The sequence below is a fragment of the Xenopus tropicalis genome, chromosome 5, assembly GCF_000004195.4.
Source record: "Xenopus tropicalis strain Nigerian chromosome 5, UCB_Xtro_10.0, whole genome shotgun sequence".
Taxonomy (NCBI): Eukaryota; Metazoa; Chordata; class Amphibia; order Anura; family Pipidae; genus Xenopus; species Xenopus tropicalis.
The window spans coordinates 20,601,147-20,623,601 of NC_030681.2; the positions used below are offsets into that span (position 1 = coordinate 20,601,147).

Consider the following 22,455-nt stretch of genomic DNA (forward strand, 5'->3'; position numbering starts at 1 on the left):
TGGAGTCTATGGGAGACGGCCTTTCCGTAATTTGGAACTTTCGGGATAATGGGTTTCTGGATAAGGGATCTCATACCTGTACTGAAGTCTGTGAGACCACCAATCTGCGGACTTTACTGCATATTAAAAGGAAGATCAAAGATATTTCCTACGAACAGCAATATTTTGCTTTAATGAGTTGCTAAAATAACCAGAGACCTGCGCACACTTTAAAAGCAAGGATACTGAAAATAAATCCAGGCAGGTTTTATTTGCTTAGTGATGGCTGACATTTACCTAGGGATAAAAACCATAGAAAGGCTTATGGAAAGCACGTGCCCATCCCCGCTCATGCATTAAAGATGTACTCTGCCCTTTAATAGGTTAGTTACTATGGCTCTGATCTGCCCTCTAATAAAGGGATCTATACATAACCCATTAATATCCAATATCCCATCAAAGTCTGTAAAGTGCATGTGATTTTGGGTCCAAGTTGTGTTGCGCCGTTACATTCCCAATCGTTGCACATAAGTGGGCGGAGGAATGTGGTGCACCTTGTAGAACATCGGCTCAGCATATACATTAGGGGCCCAACAATTCTCTGCAGCCATTATATCTGGCGGCGCAGCAATACTGTAAGGGAAAATGCGTAAATGTTACTTCCATACTCAGTTCACTTGGAATTTCTATTGGGCTTATTGCCCTATTTCTTGTCTTTCTAACATTTAAGGTTGGGTTCAGAACAGGCCCGGACTGGCAATCTGTGGGTTCTGGCAAATGCCAGAGGGGCTGCTGTAAGATGCCATAGACAGTCACTACTTATTGGGCTGGGGGGCTGTTTGGGCCTCTGTGTACTTGAAAAGCCAGGGCCTATTTTGGATCCCAATCTGGGCTGGTATAGAGGACTGTATGGGTCATGGGTTACTCTAGAACAGGGATCCCCAACCTTTCTTACTCGTGAGCCACAGTCAAATGTAAAAAGACTTGGAGAGCAACACAAGCACCATAAAAGTTCATGGAGGAGCCAAATAAGGGCTGTGATTGGCTATTAGGCAGCCTCTATGCACCCTATCAGCTTACAGGGGCTTTATTTGGTAGGAAATCTTGTTTTTATTCAACCAAAACTTGCCCCCAAGTCAGGAATTAAAAAATAACTACCTGGTTTGGTGAGCAACATGTTGCACTCAAACCACTGGTTGGGGACCACTGCTCTAGAACAAGTGAGAAACTGTCATTGTCATTGTAATGAATAAGGTTATCTGATGTGGTGCTAGGAAATTTTACCAAGAGAATCAGAAGCATGGAAGAAGAATCCATCTACATTTATATGTCTACACCTTGCCACAGGCCCTTCAGATCTGGTGCCAGAGACACCGACAAACAGGACTGGATCAAACTTATTATGTGCACTACTGGTCTTTGTGCATTAGTGTGACAGCATTGTGATCCTTTGCCAAGGTGTGAACAAGTAAATAAAGATGCATTCTGCTTCCCTACTGCTGCAGCACCACCTTCCCATTGTTAGTCAGGCACAGTGCTTGCTGCCAGTTTATTTAAAGGTAAACTTGAAAGCACATTTAAATAGGATGCAGAATATGAACTCACTTGGCCTGTCCGTCTTTCCTCCTAGAGCAATAGCAACAAATGAGAAGAAGCAGCAGTATAACGAGGGGAATGCCGAAGCCGAGAACCAAGGCCAGTATCATGGTGTCCTGTTCCATGGAACTACTGCTTGTCAGGGTTTGATTCTGGGATTTGTCATCTGAACACAAAGGGGATAAAGACATTAATTCAGGTAATTGCAGGTAATTTACCTACTGTGGGTCCAGAAAACTGGGTGCCACAGAGAGGGACAAAAAGGAAAATACAGCTGGTGTGCCACAAAATGTGAAATTCAGTGAGGAGGCTCAATCACAATGGTGTAGGTTTCGCCAGGTCTACAAATTGGTACCATGTAGAAATAAAAGAATCCACTGGAGAGCCAAATGCGTTCTGTGTTGTTTATTAGTTCAGAGATGCATAGCACTACATGTTTCGGACCGCTGGGGTCCTTCCTCTGGTGCACCAGAGCATTTGGCTCTCCAGTGGATTCTTTTATTTCTACATGCCACAGAGAGGGTACTATGTTACTATGGAGAACTATGGAAAAAAATGGGCAGATGGAAGATCTAGGGTAATTTTGCAAGGTTATTTTAGTTATTTTTCATTGGAGGTCTGCAGGCATACTTTGGATCATTAGCAGTTCCATGCTCGAGTGAAACATCTAATTGCAACATAGTGAAGGGGCCATTGTAAAGGGATGGGGTTTGGGGTTTAGCGTACAGTGGGTTTCAGCTATGATAGAGCGGGGGGACTTGTACAGCCTGTAGTACCCCCCTTTTTTTTAAAGAAAATAATATACTCACTAGGAACACAGTCATATGCTTCCAGTTTCATATTTTGGTCACAGACACATTTGTATCCCCCGTAAGTGTTCTTACACATGGCTGTGGCACTGCAGTTGTGTTCGTTTTCATCACACTCATTCACATCTGGAATAAAGAAAAGGTACCTGTGTCAGAACAAAGGTTGTGTGATTTCATTTAGGTAGGGTAACTTGTTGCTACTCATAATAGCCTTATTTTTTACCATAGCGGGGCACCAGTAAGCAAAGATATAACAGCTGGCATGTATGTATGTATGTATATCTTTATTTATAAAGTGCTACTTATGTACGCAGCACTGTACAGTAGAATACATTAATACAAACAGGGGGTTATTAAGATAATAATAGATAAATACAAAGTATAACAATAAATACAGATAAATACAGTTGCAATAAGTTAAGAGTCAAAGACACAAGAGGGTGGAGGTCCCTGCCCCGTAGAGCGTACAATCTATATGCATCATGAAGCCCTGGTTATAGATATATTTGAAGGTTATTTGGGTTTGTAATACTAGGTGGCTCAGACTGCTATGGACCCAAGGAGTGTAGAACATTGATTTTCCAACTTTGTTTTGGTTCAAGACCTCCCTTTGTGATCCAGTATTTGTTTCGGGTCACCTCCCTACTCCTGCGTATAGCCACAGGTTAGCAAATATCTAGAGCACCCAAATCTACCATCAAGTTGGAATTTCTGGGGAATCTAGAATTCTACCTAAACATCAACCTCACTGGTCTTCAGGCTATGCCCCCCAGCTGCTGCTCCTGGCCTGGCCCCATTGTTTGAGAACCACTGGTGGAGAGGGAACAGTGGGACCCTGCAATTTTAAATATTTTCAAAAAAACAAGGCATCTTCTGGGAATTTTGGTGAGCCCTAAAATGATTTTTGTGGGCCAAAGTATCTTATTGATATGCCACTGGGATTAATCATGGAGTCTGTAAATTTAACACTGATACATATCACTCCGTAACCATTCATACTGAAGAGCATTGCATTGCCTTTACTGTCTGTGCTCGGCCTCAACAACAAGATATGAAAAAGAAACAATTATCACACTCATGCAGGTCAAATAACAATGTTTTCTACCCTCAAAAAATACACATAAGACAATATGTACAATATTTCCATAAATTATGGGCATTGGGTGCTCATAACTAATGGAAAGGGCTAAACATAAACCAGAATAAACATAACATTTATTCTGGACATCCATCATCAGAGGGTTTCTTTGGGGAGAAGAATGTAGATAAAAATACAAATAGCGAGTTATATTGAACTTCTTCACTTGTCTTGGACCCTAACAAGCAAAACTACCAGGAACAAACTGTATATAAGGGCAATATGTTGGATATACTGTACCTTCCACCCATACTGTGCCAAACTGGTAATAGTTGTGAACTCTAATCAAGTAGTCTTTCACAAACCAATGGGGGGTGTCACTGGATACGTTAATTCTATATTCAGAAAATGCACCTCCGATGGAAGAGTTCTTGAGCTGCAAAGAGTAGAACTTGTTCTGGAATCCAAGGGACAAGATAGACTGTAGCTGTATTAAGACAAAAGTGGATGGTGAAATATACGAGAAATCAGATAAAACAGTTGATACAGTTAATGTATGTTAAGGATTTACACACACTGGCAACATTTTATGGGATCACACTAAATGTACTGGGAACAAACAGGGGGTTGTTCATACTGTTGCTATGCCCCATTACTGGCCACACCCATCTGACCATGCCCTCAAAGACATAACACCATGTGCCCTGTGCCAGTAGGTCACGCCCACTGCTGAATAACCATACAGTTATAACCTCTCTATAGGATAATCAATAAGTTTAATATTGTCCAAAGTGTTTGAGAACAATGGAGACAAACACAAAACTGAAACTGCAAGTTCTACAAAGATGTATAAAGTTAAAATAAAATCTGATTCTTATTTGACATTTATGAAATAAAACCCGTTCATCATTGGTCCAGCGATCCCCCCTTAGAAATATATTTCACTATCTTTTAATATGTTTCAGGCTCAGCTATTAGAATATAGTATACCTCCCCATAACTTACCTACAGGCTACCCCCCCCCCCCCCCCAGCACTGCTTATAGGAAGCTTTATCCTGTTTGGCAACCACTGCCTTCGACACATGTTTGATTACAGGCCTTGAACATTGGGGATTAGTTCCATTCTATAATCACGCAGAGCATTTTATTAGCCCAGGGTGTGCCACTCACATTCTTTGTAAGCGCTCATTAATAATGAATACAAATGAAATATGCAGGGTTTCACACTACAGGGAGCTTGTATCCATGACTTAGCGAGTATAGCTACCCAAGCTGCCATACATAAAGCATATTGCCCAGCTACTCAGCGATAATGAAATGGCTCGGCAGCTGAAAGGCCAATTTAAATTAAAAAAGGTTCTCACACCCAAAGTTGTAAATACATAGGCACTTATAACACATGGCAGACACACCGATCCCTCTGAACATAAATGATTCACAAGTTGCTCCTCATTAAGTTATTTTCTTATTGTGTTTTGTATTGTGATATGTCTCCTGAGTGCAAATAAAACACTGTTTCCTTTTCCTTTCTAACTGGTTTTAAGTTAGAATACAGTTTGTATTGCTAGAGAACAGGGAAACTGCTACTAAAGCCATCAAGCAATCAAGACTTTGCCGCACTAGTTTCTATGCCGATACCTTATACACAACAGGTTCTGTCCCTGTTTTCTCCTTCTCATTAAACTTCCAGCTCTGAGTGCCCCGTGTGTATGGGACTGTGCGCAGTTGGGTTTGCCCTGAGCTGCCACACTGCTGAGGGCAGAACAATGTTCCCAAGAGCTGACAATCCCCCCGGCACAAGCGCTCGGATCCACACAGAACTGAATGTGCAGCTGCATGGGCTTTGGCCAGGTCAACCGATGCAGCAAAGCAAATATTGGCAGGTTTAACAGATTACCCTGACTAATATATATATTTATCATGCTATTAATCATTGTGTCCTTTGCCGATAGTGCGGATGAGGCAGGCTGCAGCCCTGACCCCAGCAAGCAATACTGGGAGACCAATGAGTACTTACTTTCTCATATTGTTTTGCAGAACTGCTTGGGCTGAGATTATTTCCAGGCACATCCAATGCGAGCCACTTCAGCGTGCAATTAAATATGTTCCAGCCTACATACAAAGCAAATTCAAGAAGCAGAGCTATTTAAAAATGCTGCAAAGCCTAAACATTTCCTTAAGTTACAACATTTCCATTCTATAAATGTATAAATTTAGGCCATACCATAACGACACCTTAGTCCACTTAACCAAGCATAGCATGTGACCTAGCTTAAACCCTCTCTTCCACTAGCCTGTGCCTGCTGTTCCCCCAGGAATATGTGCCTTACTGCCAGAATGGGGTGAATATAAGGTCTGTGTGTAGCTGCGAGTAACTGCTGCAACCAATAATGACCATTTACTTTGTGCACATAAACTGGAAAACTTGTAGGTTTAAGCTACAGGAGTTGACTCTGTACCTGGGCCCTAAGACTGAAGGGGCACTTTGGGTTCAAATACTTTGATTTTAATCACTACAAGAAAATCAGATTCTAGTTCCACTTGCAGGGGGAGACTAAAAGAGGGGTATGATCATAAAACAAGTGGTTGCTGATGGCATACCAAATTTTATTCAACTGCTTCTAGATATTACCCTGCTGAAAATGTTTCAGTGACAGTGACCAGTCTGCCATTACCCTCTGGAGAGGGGCTGTGGGATAGCAGGTATAGTAGGGAGAGATGGTGCCTATAGTAGCAGTGGGGGGATAATAGCCTCTGGGAAGGGACTGGGGCTGTGGGATAGCAGGTATAGTAGGGAGAGATGGTGCCTATAGTAGCAGTGGGGGGATAATAGCCTCTGGGAAGGGACTGGGGCTGTGGGATAGCAGGTATAGTAGGGAGAGATGGTGCCTATAGTAGCAGTGGGGGATAATAGCCTCTGGGAAGGGACTGGGGCTGTGGGATAGCAGGTATAGTAGGGAGAGATTATGCCTATAGTAGCAGTGGGGGGATAATAGCCTCTGGGAAGGGGCTGTGGCTGTGGGATAGCAGGTATAGTAGGGAGAGATGGTGCCTATAGTAGCAGTGGGGGGATAATAGCCTCTGGGAAGGGACTGGGGCTGTGGGATAGCAGGTATAGTAGGGAGAGATGGTGCCTATAGTAGCAGTGGGGGGATAATAGCCTCTGGGAAGGGACTGGGGCTGTGGGATAGCAGGTATAGTAGGGAGAGATGGTGCCTATAGTAGCAGTGGGGGATAATAGCCTCTGGGAAGGGACTGGGGCTGTGGGATAGCAGGTATAGTAGGGAGAGATTATGCCTATAGTAGCAGTGGGGGGATAATAGCCTCTGGGAAGGGACTGTGGCTGTGGGATAGCAGGTATAGCAGGGAGAGGTGGTGCCTATAGTAGAAATGGGTTTAATTGCCTTTATGTAGTATAAATACAACTAAAGGACCAGATGTTTGACAAAAAAGTCCCAAAAAGTTCAATTGCAATGAGTTCCTCCACTAACGATGGCCCTGAGCTATGGTTGCCAATGGCACTTTGCTTTAAATAGATTTTCTGAGCCCATGCCCCAGTCAGTGAAACTGCAGCCAGACGGCTCTTTTGAACTTTTATGTCTCTTGTCAGTGCAAGTTTGGTTTCTGGTTTCCCCAGTCAGACAGTGAGATGTGCCTGTTCCAGGCTGGAGATGGTGAGCAAAAAAGGTGCCTGTGATAATATTCAGTTACTGACAGATTTTATTGATTTTACACATTTTTGCAAACATTTTCTAAATGGAACAACTCTAACAGGAATGTGTAGTACCATAGCAACCAATCAACACTGATCTTTTACTGATCACTTGCAATTAGAGTAATAAAAGCAAACATCTAACTGGTTACTTAAGGTTAATGGACTTTCTGCATGTTAGTTTGGGTTAAGAACCCATGGAGAGGTTCAGTCACCCACCGCTCTGAGGATCCTTATCCTAATAGCTACACAACTGTCTGAGGGGTAAGGGGTAATTATATCTTAGTTGGGATCAAGTACAGGTACTGTTTTATTATTACAGAGAAAAGGGAATCATTTAACCATTAAATAAACCCAATAGGGCTGTTCTGCCCCCAATAAGGGGTAATTATATCTTAGTTGGGATCAAGTACAGGTACTGTTTTATTATTACAGAGAAAAGGGAATCATTTAACCATTAAATAAACCCAATAGGGCTGTTCTGCCCCCAATAAGGGGTAATTATATCTTAGTTGGGATCAAGTACAGGTACTGTTTTATTATTACAGAGAAAAGGGGATCATTTAACCATTAAATAAACCCAATAGGGCTGTTCTGCCCCCAATAAGGGGTAATTATATCTTAGTTGGGATCAAGTACAGGTACTGTTTTATTATTACAGAGAAAAGGGGATCATTTAACCATTAAATAAACCCAATAGGGCTGTTCTGCCCCCAATAAGGGGTAATTATATCTTAGTTGGGATCAAGTACAGGTACTGTTTTATTATTACAGAGAAAAGGGCATCATTTAACCATGAAATAAACCCAATAGGGCTGTTCTGCCCCAATAAGGGGTAATTATATCTTAGTTGGGATCAAGTACAAGTACTGTTTTATTATTACAGAGAAAAGGGAATCATTTAACCATGAAATAAACCCAATAGGGCTGTTCTGCCCCAATAAGGGGTAATTTATATCTTAGTTGGGATCAAGTACAGGTACTGTTTTATTATTACAGAGAAAAGGGAATAATTTAACCATTAAATAAACCCAATAGGGCTGTTCTGTCCCCAATAAGGGGTAATTATATCTTAGTTGGGATCAAGTTTTTATTATTGGGTTTTATTATTACAGAGAAAAAAGAAATGATTTCTAAAAATGTGAATTATATGATTAAAATGGAGACAGCCTTTCTGTAGTTCGGAATTTTCTGGATAATGGGTTTCTGGATAAGGGGTCCAATACCTGTACAGCAGAAAATATTCCATATAATATAGTACATATCCTCAATTCTCTGACAAATGGTGACTGATAAGCTAATAACAACTGAAAGATCAAATCATACCTGGAGGATTAGAAGAGTCTCCTGAAAAAGAGGGGAAAAGGTATATAAGGCTTGGTCAGAAAATAAACACACTATAAGCCCCCCCATATATATATATAGTAGAAACAAATGCCGCACTCACAGGACTTAGTGAAAAATAAAGAATGCTTTTATTGTGAAAAAACGTCAATCTAACGTTTCGGCCGTATCCACAGCCTTTCGCAAAGTGAATACGGCTGAAACATTAGATTGACGTTTTTTCACAATAAAAGCATTCTTTATTTTTCACTAAGTCCTGTGAGTGAGGCATTTGTTTCTACTATGTTGCAATAATTTTGATACTGCACCCAGGCATACTTTTGATCTGAGTAGACGCGAGTGCCTGCTTTCTACCATTATTCTATATATATATATATATACACTGTATATATAAAGAGAGAGAGCCGTAACTGTCCCTGACCACGTGCAGTATTTAGCAATAAGCTTGAAAAAACTAGGGAGACGCAGCAGTGTGTTGTATTTGTGAGTTCTTAAAAGTAAAGTAAATTCTCCAAACAAATTAATGTATTGGTCAGGGTGCTCTTCTCAGCACTTTTTTTTACATTGCATTTATTTTTTGGGGATTTCAAGATAGTAGGAGTTTTTACACTGCAAATAACATGAATTTGAGGCAACAGTGCCACCTGCTGTTTATTTTCAGTCAGTAGTGATGAGCGATTTTTTTCGGCAGGCATGGATTCTCAGCAAATTTCTGGCAAATTGGGCGCGGTCGCGTCAAAAAAGCACAGACAACAAAAATAAGCGCGGAACAAATGTGTTTTGCGGATTTTTGGCTTTTTCGCAAATTTTCTTGCCGTTTTGCGAATTTTATGGTGAAGTAAAACGGGACAGATGCGCTCATCACTACCAGTCAGTTCTAAGGGCGAAGACATACAGAGCTACTTAGTAGCAGCTACTTGTCACAGCTACTAAAGCCAGAAAATCCCCTGCCATAGACAGTACTGAGAATTGCCTCTGCTAAAACACACGTAGAGACAATTATCAGTAAATAATCAGCATTTTAGTAGCTGTGACAAGTAGCTTCTACTAGTAGTCCGTGTGTCTTCACCCTAAGCAGAGATGTATCACCTGACTTGCCTTTTCATTATTTTGTTTGGAACATTTACTTTTCCTTTCATTAGTGGGCTGATCAATCAGTCTCTGGCTGTTATAGAGTCGGACAAAAATCGGTAGCTCCCAGGGTCCTCAGTTTTATAATTGGCACAATATCACAAAGCCATGATCACCAGGGATACCCAACCGTTCTACTTGTGAGCCACATTCAATTGTAAAAAAAGTTGGGGAGCAACACAAGCATGAAAAAAGTTCCTGGGGTGCCAAATAAGGGCTGTGATTGGCTATTAGCCCCCAGCTCTGTTTGGCTGCACTTCTAGTTTTATGCAACCAATACTTGCCTCCAAGCCAGGAATTTAAAAGTAAGGCCACTGGGAGCAACATCCATGGAGCTGATGAGCAACATGTTTCCCCCGGGCCACTGCTTGGGGATCACTGCCCTAATCTATTTCCAACTTCACTCACTTACTAGTAAGTTCCAGATCTTTCTGGGTCTGAAAATTCATTATTGCACATGAAATGTTGGCAGGGGGGCCCAGTACACAGTCTGCTTTTTTATAATCAGTTGTGTGTGCAGCGGCTCTCTGCCATGTTTTCGAGCAACAGCTGCCATTCTCAGAAAATATAGGGACAAAATGCTCAGATCACTCCATCTGAAATCGCACCTTCGATCAAAGTTTTGGGTGGGAAAGGACACCTCAATACACTAATGTTCATAGTTTGATAAATGTACATCTTATTCTGCATATTACATTTGGTCGTTTTTTTTAGGTAACAAAAATAGCTTTTATTTACTATTTATTCAAGTTTGAACAAGAAAATATGAATTGGACAATATAATACTCAAGCATTACTAATACGAAGCATTACTGCCACCTAGAGGCCAAATCATATAACTGCATGGCTAATGTGCAAAGGGATCTGTCACTAACTGGATGTGACTGGGGGTAAGGAGGAACCTGAACTGATGCCTAAATGATTATAGATCCATCTAGAAAGGAAATGTATTTATCAGTGTATTTATTTCTATTTGCCAGTCTGACACATAGATTTATTATACCACCCCATGGGAAAAATCTTATCAGGAAAACAAACATACGACTTACTATCAAGCTTTGACCTTATATAATGCGTTTGCTGGCTCCAGTCATGCAAATTACACTACATGAAAAACAAAATGCATTGTGCTCTTTGTGTTTGTACAATCTATAAAAGAAGAAGAAAGGCAGAATGCAATGCTTACCACATTCAGCATCACTGGTACTTTGGTAGCGACAGGCACAAGTGAAAGAGCCAGGGGAATTGATGCATTCGTACTTGGCATTAGGACATGCTGATATTGTTTGGCATTCATCGATATCTAGGAATGGCAGAAAATACAATCGTAACTTGCCAATGATTCGTGATTTTTTTCATCTCTACAATGCTGAAATCATATCCAGCCCTCAGGAAACATTCTTTTTGGAAGGGTAAGGGGTTATAGAAATCATTGCATATCATTGTGTTTCATGTACATAGGCCTAAAGCTCCCACTGCTTCTCACTGTATTTCATGTATTTGTGGTGCCACTGCCCTCTGTCTCTCACTGTATTCAATGTATTTTGGGTGCCACTACTTTTGCCCATCGCTGTATAATATATTTAGAATCTTGAGTTATTTTTCAGAGAAATCAGTGTATCATTATTTACAATTGCATACTGCATGTATATCTCCTTTAGTGTACAAACTAATTGAGGCTAATGGTACATGGGAAGTTTTCCCGCAGTGGATTTTAGCTGGTAGAGAAATGCCTGAAGCCACCTAATTTATTGTGGAGCAGTATAAGCAACAGAACAGTACCAGCAGTACTATATAAAGGTGGCCATACACGGGCAGATCCGCTCGCTTGGCGATGTCGCCAAGCGAGTGGATCTTCACCCGATATCCCCACCTACGGGTGGCGATATCGGGGAGGCATGTCGGTGAATTCGATCGTCTGGCCCTGGGGCCAAACAATCGAATTCTGCAAGCGGCAATGGGGCAGTCGGTTCGGGGACCGCATCAACGAGCCGATGCGGTCCCCGATCCGACGGGATTTTCTAACCTGGTCGACCGATATCTGGCCAATTTCAGGCCAGATATCGGTCGGCTAGTCCGATCGTTTCTGCCCCTACACGGCCCGATAAGCTGCCGAGTCGGTGCAAGGGACCGATATCGGCAGCTTCTATCGGCCCGTGTATGGGGACCTTGAGTTCAGGCAGCTTAATCCTTTAGCAGAGGTGTCAGTGAGCTGCTATCTGGTTACCTGCCTATTGTTCTGCTGATTGGCAGAAGGAGAGGGTGATATCACTCCAACTTGCAGCTCAGCAGTAAAGTGAGACTGAAGTTTATCAGAGCATAGGTCACATGGCTGTGGCACCCTGAGAAATGAAGAATATGGCTAGCCCCATGTGAAATTTCAAAAAATCTGTTTGTGCTTTTAAAAAGCATATTTCAGTGCAGGACTCTGCTAGAAACGTAACTGATACGTTTTGAAAAAAACTGAGGGCTAGATTCGCTTATTCTAGGAGAGAGATTTAGGGGCCTATATATCATTCCCTGCCCCAGGAGAGCCATTATAATGCAGCAAATGTCTGAATATTATATGGTGCCCCAGTGCCCCCAGTAACCAAGTCAGTTGCCCGTAGCCGTACTGTTACCATTGTACCTGAGCAATTGTTTGCATTTCCAGTGAAACCAGGTTTACAGAGGCAGGAAAAGGAACCAAAGCTACTGATGCACTTGGCATTCTCGCGGCACGGAAAAGGGTAGGGAGGAAGACACAGATCTGAAGAGACATAAATATAACAATAATAAGTATTATTTTTACAGTAGAGTCGGGTCATGGACATCCCACCCAGTATCTCTTCTTTCTGCATCGGATTTAGATTGAGCACAAGTTCCCTCTGGTGCCATGATGATCAATTAGCCAATATCATTGTGTTAAACAACCCAGTCACCAATGTACACCAAGCAAGCAGCCTACAGTATGTAGCCAATCTATGACTGAGCCATTGAGGCCTTTTATTCTACAGCCAATGAGAGGAACTATAAGCCCACCCTTCTATAAAATGAAGTCCAAAAAAACATCTTTTGTTTACCATCCATGTTCAATATTATGCAATAAGAAATTTTTTGTATACGTGATATACAATACTCAGCGCTCTTGGTGGTATCATTCAAATGTGGATCTTCAGTGCCATGTTATACCAACTGTGTGTTGCTGTGTCACAGCGTTCAGAAGTGATATAATCATAAAAACAATGAGCTCTTATCCTTCAATCAAAAATCTGATCCTTGTCTCTTTTGGCCCAGTTGTTTTGTGTTCTGGTGAGCATTTATACTTACCGTATTGAGGAGGTGGCGGCACGCCCAATATCATCACCGTTTGCTTTTGTTTGTGTAGTCACACACAGTTGAGTTATCACCTATCTGTATTTATTACACTAGATATTGTTTCTTTTTGTGTTTATGTGCTTCCACCGTGTCTATTGTGCATACATTATGCAATAAGTGTTGCACTGCTGGGGACTCCATTTGTAATATTGCCTGATGCTGCCAAGGGGACTCCAGTTCTCTCTGATACATCTCACCCAGTGTCTCTATTTCCCATAAACCTACAGTTATTTTATTTATTTTTTAATATAATATTTATTAAAAAGGGTAGGGGCAAAACAGGTATCAGTCATAACTTTGACCCAAACAAAGAGTACGCCTAACTCAAAAAATGTAAATAGCAGTGGAAAGTCAGTAATAAAGAAAAACCTTAACCATAACAATTTCTGAAGACATCACAAAGTGTAAAAAAGTGGGAAACTTGAGGGAGTAAAGGGGCCCATACACTTTAAGATCTGCTCGCTTGCGAGCGGATCTTCTCTCGATATCCCCACCTACAGGTGGGCAATATCGGGCAAATTTAGGCTAATTCGAGATTTTAATGACGGTAATGGGCGTAGTCGGTTCAGGGACCGCATCAACGTGCCAATGTGGTCCCCGATCCGACTACATTTTTTAACCTGCCCGATCCATATCTTTTCGATTTCAGGCCAGATATCGGTCTAAGCTACAATCGGCCCGTGTATGGCCACCTTAACAGAGAAATGGGGGTTGAAAGATGGGCTGGAGATGGTAGGTAGGTAGGTAGGTAGGAGTGGCTGGGGAGGAGGAAGTCATGGGGCGATTGGTAGTTAAGTTCATGATGGATTTGTATGGCCTTCCCTATGCAGGAATCTGTAACTTAGCAACATCAACAAACAGGGTTCATTGCTGTATATACAGGGGCACCGGGGTTCTCCCATGAAACAGTAACACATACCCTGGGTGTTTGAGGACATCTGCCTTAATATTTGGCCTGAAGTTTTCACACACTCCCAGAAACGCTTAGTTAATGGACAGTCCCAAAAATATCAAGTATAATTCCCAGATCTTGGTTGGATCTCCAACGCTGTCCATAGGTGTTTCTATATATGAACTTCAGCTCGAAGGGGGTACAGTACCACCTAGTAAGCACTTTATCATTTCTCTCTTAAAAACAACTGCACCGTAAATTTTTTTGATCACTTTTTGTAGTAATAACAACTTGTTCCTCCTCTAGAGTAAGGGTCAGCCCCCTAGACCAAATCTACATGTAGTCACTTACCATTTAAGAAGCACTTTTCCCCATCGGCGCCACTGGCGACTGTTCCAGGAGGACAAGTGCCACACACAAATCGAGATTTACTCGTTGGGGTTGTACAAGGCACACTGGGAAAGCAGGGCTCCCCCCGGCATGGCGATGAGGGATTCTGACAGAAAGCTCCAGAGAACCCGTCAGGACACGTGCAGCCCACAACCTGCAAGAACGGATTCTCTTTTATCAGAAATTGTTGAACTACAACTTACAACTCATGTGGAAGAATTTAAAACCATATAAAGGTTTAGCGGAGGAGACATATGAACTGCCGAGGAGTATCGAGAACATCTTGTTGGTATTATTGTGCACTAGCTCACAGTTTAAAAGCGTGTTAAGAAGTTTTGACATAGGGTAACTGGTTACATGGATGGAACATTTTCATTAAGGGGAATGCCCCTTGTATTTTACATTTGTTAATATAGTTATTAGATTGAAATTTTGTGCATTCCCTATAATGCTATTACAAGTAGTGATGGGCGAAAAGTTTCGCCAGGCATGGATTCGCAGCGAATTTCCGCATTTCGCCATTGGCGGATTGTTTCGCGAAACGGATGAAAAATTTCGCCGCGGCAAAATTCGCTGCACGTCCAAAAATTGTCGCCGGCGTCAAAAAAGAATAGTCGCGGGCGACAAAATAATAGCCGCGCGACAAAATAATAGCCGCGCGACAAAACAATAGCCGTGCGACAAAACAATAGCCGTGCGACAAAACAATAGCCGCGGGCGGCGAAACAATAGCCGCGCGACAAAACTATAGCCGCGGGCGATGAAACAGTAGCCGCGGGCTACGAAACAATAGCCGCGCGACAAAATAATAGCCGCGCGCGACGAAACAATAGCCGCGCGACAAAAAAATTGTTGCGGGCGACGAAACAATAGCCGTGCGACAAAATAATAGCCGCGGGCGACACATTTTTTGTTGCACGACATTTTCGCCGTTTCGCGAATTTTTCGCCTTTTCGCAGATCTTTTGAAAGATTTGCGAATTTTTCGGCGAAGCGAAACGGAACAGATTCGCTCATCACTAATTACAAGTATTGCCGAATAAAGGGACACAATAAATGGACTTAAAACCTGTTTAATAATGATATGGTGTTGGTATTAGTGTGTTGGTATTAGTATGTTGGTATTAGTGTGCCAATAATAAACCCCCGTTATATCTTTAAATTATAACAGATTCTCTAGACACTGCTCCAAAATCGGCTTGTATAGCGAATGGCAGATTTTTATCAAGTGCTTTATTATGTTTTTATGGAAAAACTCCCAAATAGAAACTCTAACCTTGGTTGGACCATTGGACTATTCAATAGTAGTGATGGGCGAAATGTTTCACCAGGCATGGATTTGGGGCGAATTTCCGCATTTCGCCATTGGCGGATTGTTTCGCGAACCGGATGGAAAAATTCGATGTGCGTCCAAAAATTGTCGCAGGCGTCAAAAGAATTGTCGCGCGTCAAAAGAAATAGTCGCGGGTGTCAAAAGAAATAGTTGCGGCGTCAAAAGAAATAGTCGCAGCATCAAAAGAAATAGTTGCGCAGCAAAGGAATAGTCGCGGTGTCAAAATAAATAGTCACACGTCAAAATAAATAGTCGCGGGCGTCAAAAGAACAGTCGTGGGCGACAAATTTTTTTTATACTCGACATTTTCGCCGCTTCATGAATCTTTTGAAAGATTCGCAAATTTTTCCGCAAAGCGAAACGGGACAGATTCACTCATCACTGTTCAGTAGCTGTTATATTGGGAGCATGGGCATTTTTTACTTAACGCACGGTGGCCTACAGGCACCCCTCTTGCACCTTATTGGTTCTGGCAAAAGCCTGGAACTGGCAAGTGGGTTTTGTAACAGATGCAATGCATGGGTCATGGTACTACAGACAAGGGCTATATATAAATACATTCCTCCGCTTGTATTGGTCAGGTCAGGTTTTATATATTTTCCAGATATTCTTACCTGATATTTGGGCTCCTGGTAATTTTCAATAAGACTATTATAATCACACGTCCCCCCATTGGTACAGTTGCACACCTGCACAACGGGGACAAAGATGGAGCCAGAGAAGCGATCATTCACTTGGATTCTCAGCACTTCTGGGTTCACGTTCCTTATCGTCCATATAAACTGACCGTCTGTTCATCACAAAACATGTTATAGTCAGTATGATCAGTCGGTATACAACATATTTCAGGCTCTATAAGTGCCCTCCCGATAGAGTTGATACAGGAATTGAACTCTTTTTTTTTTTTTTAAATGGGCTGTACCAATGTCTCTAAGCATCTTGCCTGGGATTAGTAATTGTCTACTGTTTGATTGTATCATCACAATATGTGTTGGGAGTAGGGAGGCACTGAATACAGGATTCGGTCAAAATTCGTCCTTTTTCAGCACGATTCAGAATTGGCCAAATCCAAGTGCCTGGCCGAACCAAATCCCAATACTTTAAATCACTTGAACCCAGAAGTACCCGGAAGTAGTGTGCAGCAAAGTGTTCAGTTTTTTGTTTTAAAATCATAGGAGTGCTACCACTGGTCATGTTTAATATGAGTTTGTGATAAGGTGTATGGACATCCCAAGCTTCTTTACATTGTTGTTTAGCCACACAGATAAGACTTACCTAAAGTAATGGAGGCTCCCAGGGGAACAGGCTTGACAATAGAATAAGTCAGCGTATCATTGTTGGAGTCGGTTGCTTTAAACCAAACCTTGTAGGTAACATTCACCCTCAGCTGAAGAATCGGTGGGCCAACAAGCATTGGGGCACCATTTCCTGGTTGCCAAAGAAAAACAGAAAGAGATTTATTTCATAATTCATACAACACAAAGCAATCTCTGGATTCCAGGGAAGAGCTGCTCCTGGCTCCAAGCAAACCTTGTATCTCCCTAAACTGTGGGGCTGGCCCTCCTAAAGGGGTAATGAGCACTGGAAGTGAGGAATAAGGCTGGAGGAGAGATTTGGGGGTTGTGCTAATTTGCTCTTTTATATCCAGCCCAGCTTGAAGGTCACATAGGGTGAGATAAAATATGGGATAAACACTTATTTGCTGTTCTAGATATTGTTGGAACTATGACTGATTGATCACAAATATTTCCCCATACCTATAACCTTTTTATGAGCTAAGGGCCGTGACACACGGGGGAGATTAGTTGCACCAGATCTCCGTTGTCGCGGGGGCGACTAATCTTCCCACAATGCCATCTCACCAGCTAAAATGTAAATCACAGGTGGGTTACATATGCAGCGCCATGATTTGCCGAAGTTGCCTTGAGAGGAAACTTCGGCGACTTCGGCAAATCACGACACCACGTATGCCATCCCTCCGGCGAATTACATTCTAGCTGGTGGGATGGCATTGCAGGGAGATTAGTCACCCGCGACAACGGAGATTTGTTGTGGCGCGACTAATCTCCCCATGTGTCATTGCCCTAAAGGGAGCCTTGGATCTCCAATGGGGACTTAAACCAAAAAAGTCCAACAACCACTAATCTACCTGGACTCATTAACCTCCCGTGCGTCAAGTTCCTAAATACTGTGGCTTTCTGTTTGAATTAACTGTTTTCTTATCTTAGTGAGTAGAAGGTTAAAGTAGAGGGTCTTGGCTTCTCATGTTTCTCATGTTCTTACCAAAGAGAGAGACCAACTGATGGAACTCATTGAAGTCATTCCTAGTCTGCAGTCCAAACACAGTGTTATTGGTCAGCAGGAGGTCGTGGATACATTGCACTATACCAGCACAGGTCCCATTGGCACTGCTAATCACTGACTGAGAAACAGACGTCATCAACGTAGAAGTGAACATCGGTCTGAAGGATTTCCATACGTCCACCATTGGTTTGGAAACAAAAAGACTTTCAGGAGTTGGTACAATCCCTAGAGAAGATACAAACAAAATAAATACATATGAATTTAATTCTTCTAAATAATGTTTTTTTCTTGTGCAGGAAAGATGGTTTCTTACCAGGTTCTTTCCGTTTTTTCACAACAGTTTAACCACTAGAGGGCACTTTGTATGTGTTTGCCTCATTAGAGCAACATGGCTGCACACACGCCACTCACCTTCTATGTTTTACTGAACATTTATACATAAATAAAGTTGAGGTAAGTTGATACAAGGTAACAAGTTAATGTCAAATTTCTCAGAGTGCTTTTCAAAGCACTTTTTTCAATTGGCATTCTTATTTTGTTCTAGTTATTGAAATATTAGCAGTTTGGGAACTGATATAATGAATTTGAGACAGCAGCACCACCTGCTGGTCATCCCAGTAACTGCCTACAGTTTGCAAAAGTTGAATTCTCTATAAAAAGGAGTCTCGAGATGTTGCTCTGCTGAGAATTGACTTGGAAAACACAGATCATCTTCTCTGCACCATAACTTCTACAAAGCTACAGCTGAAAAGCTAATATCCTGAGAAATTAAAAAAATAATGTAAATGGCAAAAGAGCTTACAAGAGCGTTCTGAGCTGCGTTACATAAATTTGTGTTGAGGGTTTATATTTCCTTGCAGTTGAAAACTATTAATATAGGGTTACAGATCATAACAGGAGATCTCCAGGCTGGTTAGTGTTACATTTATGTTATAGATATGGAATGCTGGGCTGCCATGACTCATACACTGCAATTATAAAATATGACACACCTTTAGTTATATTATGCACGCTGAACAACCTTTGTTCTGGAAACTTGCTGTTCATATTCAGTACCTCTCATTTCCCCTTGCTGCCCCACTAATTCACAATAAAAGCTAATTCTTGCTATGAATATCCCCTTTCCATCCTCCCCATGTATTCATTGTACTAACGTTATTCTTCTAAGCAACTTCCGTTACCTACCCATCACAGACTGTGCCTTTCCTATACATATGTCTGAAACCCAGACCCTCCCTACCCTGAGAGATAGACTGGAATATGAATGAAAGATGGCTCCATAAAGATTGAATTCATTTCTAAATAAAGAAACAATTCAACAGGCCCCCAAAAAATATTACTGATGAATGAAAATTGTTATTTTATTTTATTATTATAAAATATTACTGTATACATCAGTGTTAAATTGCAAGGTTTGCCTTACTTGGGAACATGGGCTGTGGGTAAATATACTGTACATAGACCCTTACTGAGGTGCAAACATACTGCAGTACATTCAGTTGTCCTTGTTTGAACTCTATGTAGCCTTAACACACCTAACAGCAGTACGGGGCATCACACAGACATGGAGATATCTTGAGGTTTACCCTTATCCTGATCTCCATATACAGGGCCCTTCTTGGCCTACTTAGCACGCATTAATGGCTTTTGCCACATCCCTGACTATTATCCTCCAAAATACAATATCTCTTCACAGTTGGTTCAGGCTCACAACCAAGCACTTCCTTTGAGGTGGGTTCCCTCATAAAGTTTCCCTAGTTTCATCAAAATAAATTTGAGTAATATCTCTCTTGCTTATATCTTCCTCAGATGTTAACACACACATTATAGCAGTACAGGGCATCACACAGACATGGTGCTACATAATCATGGAGTACACATTAAATGGTTCTTCCACTAATGGACTTCAATAGCTCTGAACCACTTTGCTGGCTGCCTTGGATCACTGTGGCCCTGTACTGACCCCTCTAAATTCCTTGATGGACCCCAGGGTACTCTGATAGCTGGCCTCTCCTTGACTATTGCCCTTTAAGATGTACTCCAAAAGATCTGCCTTTATAATAGCTCTTTAGAGTAAAGTTGGTTCTGGTTCTCACCCAAGCTCTTCCCTCATAAAGTTTCCCTGGTTACACCAGTCAGTATAATCTCCCTTCCTTGTATCTCGTTAGGGCAATCTCCTTCCTTGACTGACACTGGGGGACCACCTGCTTCTGCAATGTTCCACATTATAGGGACTCCCTGCCCTACACTAATGACCAAACAATTGCAATAAACTGTTCTTTTTTTTTTTGTAGATCTAAATTTCCTTGCCACCTGAACGTGTCCCATTGATTTAGCTGGGTAGCATAGCTATAACCTGGAATAACACCGTTTATAACTACACTAATGAGCTTTTATAATGGATTGCTTCTGCTATTGCAATGCATGGCTTAAATTAAACCACAAAAGCGCCACTTCCTACAGGTGCCATTATGGTGTAAATTGTTTTACAAATTTGAAATCTATATATCTGCCTCAGTGTGTGCCTGTGTCCTGGCCCACATCAAAGTGTATCCATAAATGCATGGTATAAGCCAGAGCCGTGACTCAATATCAGCACAATGACTATTCTGTTTCCTTGGAAAGTCACATTTATCTACTCAGTTCATTGGCAGCAATTCTCTTGCAATACGCAAATGACTAGTTGGCATAAAAAACATGTAATTTATGAAACACTGCACACTTGTCTATTAATTCCAAGGACTTTTTGAGTAATTATAACTTCCCATGTTGACTAGTCAGTGATTTCCTATCCCATTGGATGACAGTTTTGCTCTGAACCCCCCGTCTATGACACACAGCTGAGCCCTGTTGAAACCATGAAAATCAAATAACAAAAAAAACTTACAAGAGAGGCCAAAATTATAAAGGTCTTCTTCAGTAGGTACATCCCCGCTGTTAAAGAACAAGGTGTTTCCATTTGATTGGATAAAATCATTAGATTTTGTGCCGCTCCACAAACCCAGTAGTCCTAGGGTCCTGTAAAGGAATGACTGGGGGAGTTGCACAATTGCCCCTAAGATGGCGCCGTCGCTCACGCTCACAGACACCTGGAGGCCGCAGCTGTACAGAATGGCAATTTTGCTTTCTTCAAGTTTGAAAAGTACTAATTTATTTTGGTTGATGTACATCAAACCTGCAAAATAACAAGGGACCTATACTCACTGATTATATTATCACTGAACATTCAATAGCAATTATATATAAATAAATATAAATGACAAACTGCACGGATGGTCCGAGTGCCTCTCCATCAGAGTAGAATAAGCCACCTGTGCCATAAGCCATGGATCCTTTACTCTTTAAATAAATGCATATACCCAGAATCATTGAGCATTAGATACAGTTCCACATTAGTTACAGTAATTACCTTTATTTAATTCCAGTTCTTTGTCATCCACTAAAATACTTAATTTATTATTATTAGATATCCTCCATTCAACCTGCAACAAAATGTACAAAAAAATGTAAAATCACTGCAGAGCACAAATAGTGAAAAGTCTTAAAGGATTCCTTGAGCTGTATATAGGGGCTCAAAGCAGGGGTGATAGCAGAATTTGTTGGGCAGCTAGAAAGCTCAGCAGTAGCAGGGATTAGTGAGGTAGTAACAGTAGGGGGATAATAGCCTCTGGGAAGGGACTGGGGCTGTGGGATAGCAGGTATAGTAGGGAGAGATTGTGCCTATAGTAGCAGTGGGGGGATAATAGCCTCTGGGAAGGGACTGGGGCTGTGGGATAGCAGGTATAGTAGGGAGAGATGGTGCCTATAGTAGCAGTGGGGGGATAATATCCTCTGGGAAGGGACTGGGGCTGTGGGATAGCAGGTATAGTAGGGAGAGATGGTGCCTATAGTAGCAGTGGGGGGATAATAGCCTCTGGGAAGGGACTGGGGCTGTGGGATAGCAGGTATAGTAGGGAGAGATGGTGCCTATAGTAGCAGTGGGGGGATAATAGCCTCTGGGAAGGGACTGAGGCTGTGGGATAGTAGGTATAGTAGGGAGAGATGGTGCCTATAGTAGCAGTGGGATAATAGCCTCTGGGAAGGGACTGAGGCTGTGGGATAGCAGGTATAGTAGGGAGAGATGGTGCCTATAGTAGCAGTAGGGGCATAATAGCCTCTGGGAAGGGACTGTGGCTGTGGGATAGCAGGTATAGTAGGGAGAGATGGTGCCTATAGTAGCAGTAGGGGCATAATAGCCTCTGGGAAGGGACTGGGGCTGTGGGATAGCAGGTATAGTAGGGAGAGATTGTGCCTATAGTAGCAGTGGGGGGATAATAGCCTCTGGGAAGGGACTGGGGCTGTGGGATAGCAGGTATAGTAGGGAGAGATGGTGCCTATAGTAGCAGTGGGATAATAGCCTCTGGGAAGGGACTGAGGCTGTGGGATAGTAGGTATAGTAGGGAGAGATGGTGCCTATAGTAGCAGTGGGATAATAGCCTCTGGGAAGGGACTGAGGCTGTGGGATAGCAGGTATAGTAGGGAGAGATGGTG

At 42.0% G+C, this 22,455-nt stretch overlaps 1 protein-coding gene across 1 annotated transcript; it reads right to left on the reverse strand.

The window, feature by feature from the left end:
- Nucleotides 1–82: 82 nt before the first annotated feature.
- On the reverse strand, nt 83–21,401 carry LOC100497309 (mucin-like protein). Its single transcript, XM_018094130.2, has 14 exons — nt 21,335–21,401; nt 20,813–21,100; nt 17,905–18,150; nt 16,897–17,049; nt 16,236–16,411; nt 14,251–14,443; nt 12,280–12,399; nt 10,837–10,953; nt 8,502–8,522; nt 5,481–5,575; nt 3,763–3,949; nt 2,385–2,510; nt 1,585–1,741; nt 83–612 (listed from the first exon to the last, which is right to left on the reverse strand). Exons 2-14 carry the CDS (start codon nt 21,093–21,095, stop codon nt 486–488), a joined length of 2,001 nt encoding a protein of 666 aa, XP_017949619.1. The 5' UTR covers nt 21,096–21,100; nt 21,335–21,401; the 3' UTR covers nt 83–485.
- Nucleotides 21,402–22,455: the final 1,054 nt, after the last annotated feature.

Excerpts from the sequence above, each read along its gene's own strand:
- LOC100497309 (XM_018094130.2), bottom strand. The coding sequence starts at position 21,095 with ATGTACATCAACCAAAATAAATTAGTACTTTTCAAACTTGAAGAAAGC. Across the intron at positions 16,412-16,896 it reads GGGAGCCTCCATTACTTTAG|ACGGTCAGTTTATATGGACG; the intron begins GTAAGTCTTATC and ends TGTGATGAACAG. Across the intron at positions 5,576-8,501 it reads AGACTCTTCTAATCCTCCAG|GCTGGAACATATTTAATTGC; the intron begins GTATGATTTGAT and ends CTTTGTATGTAG.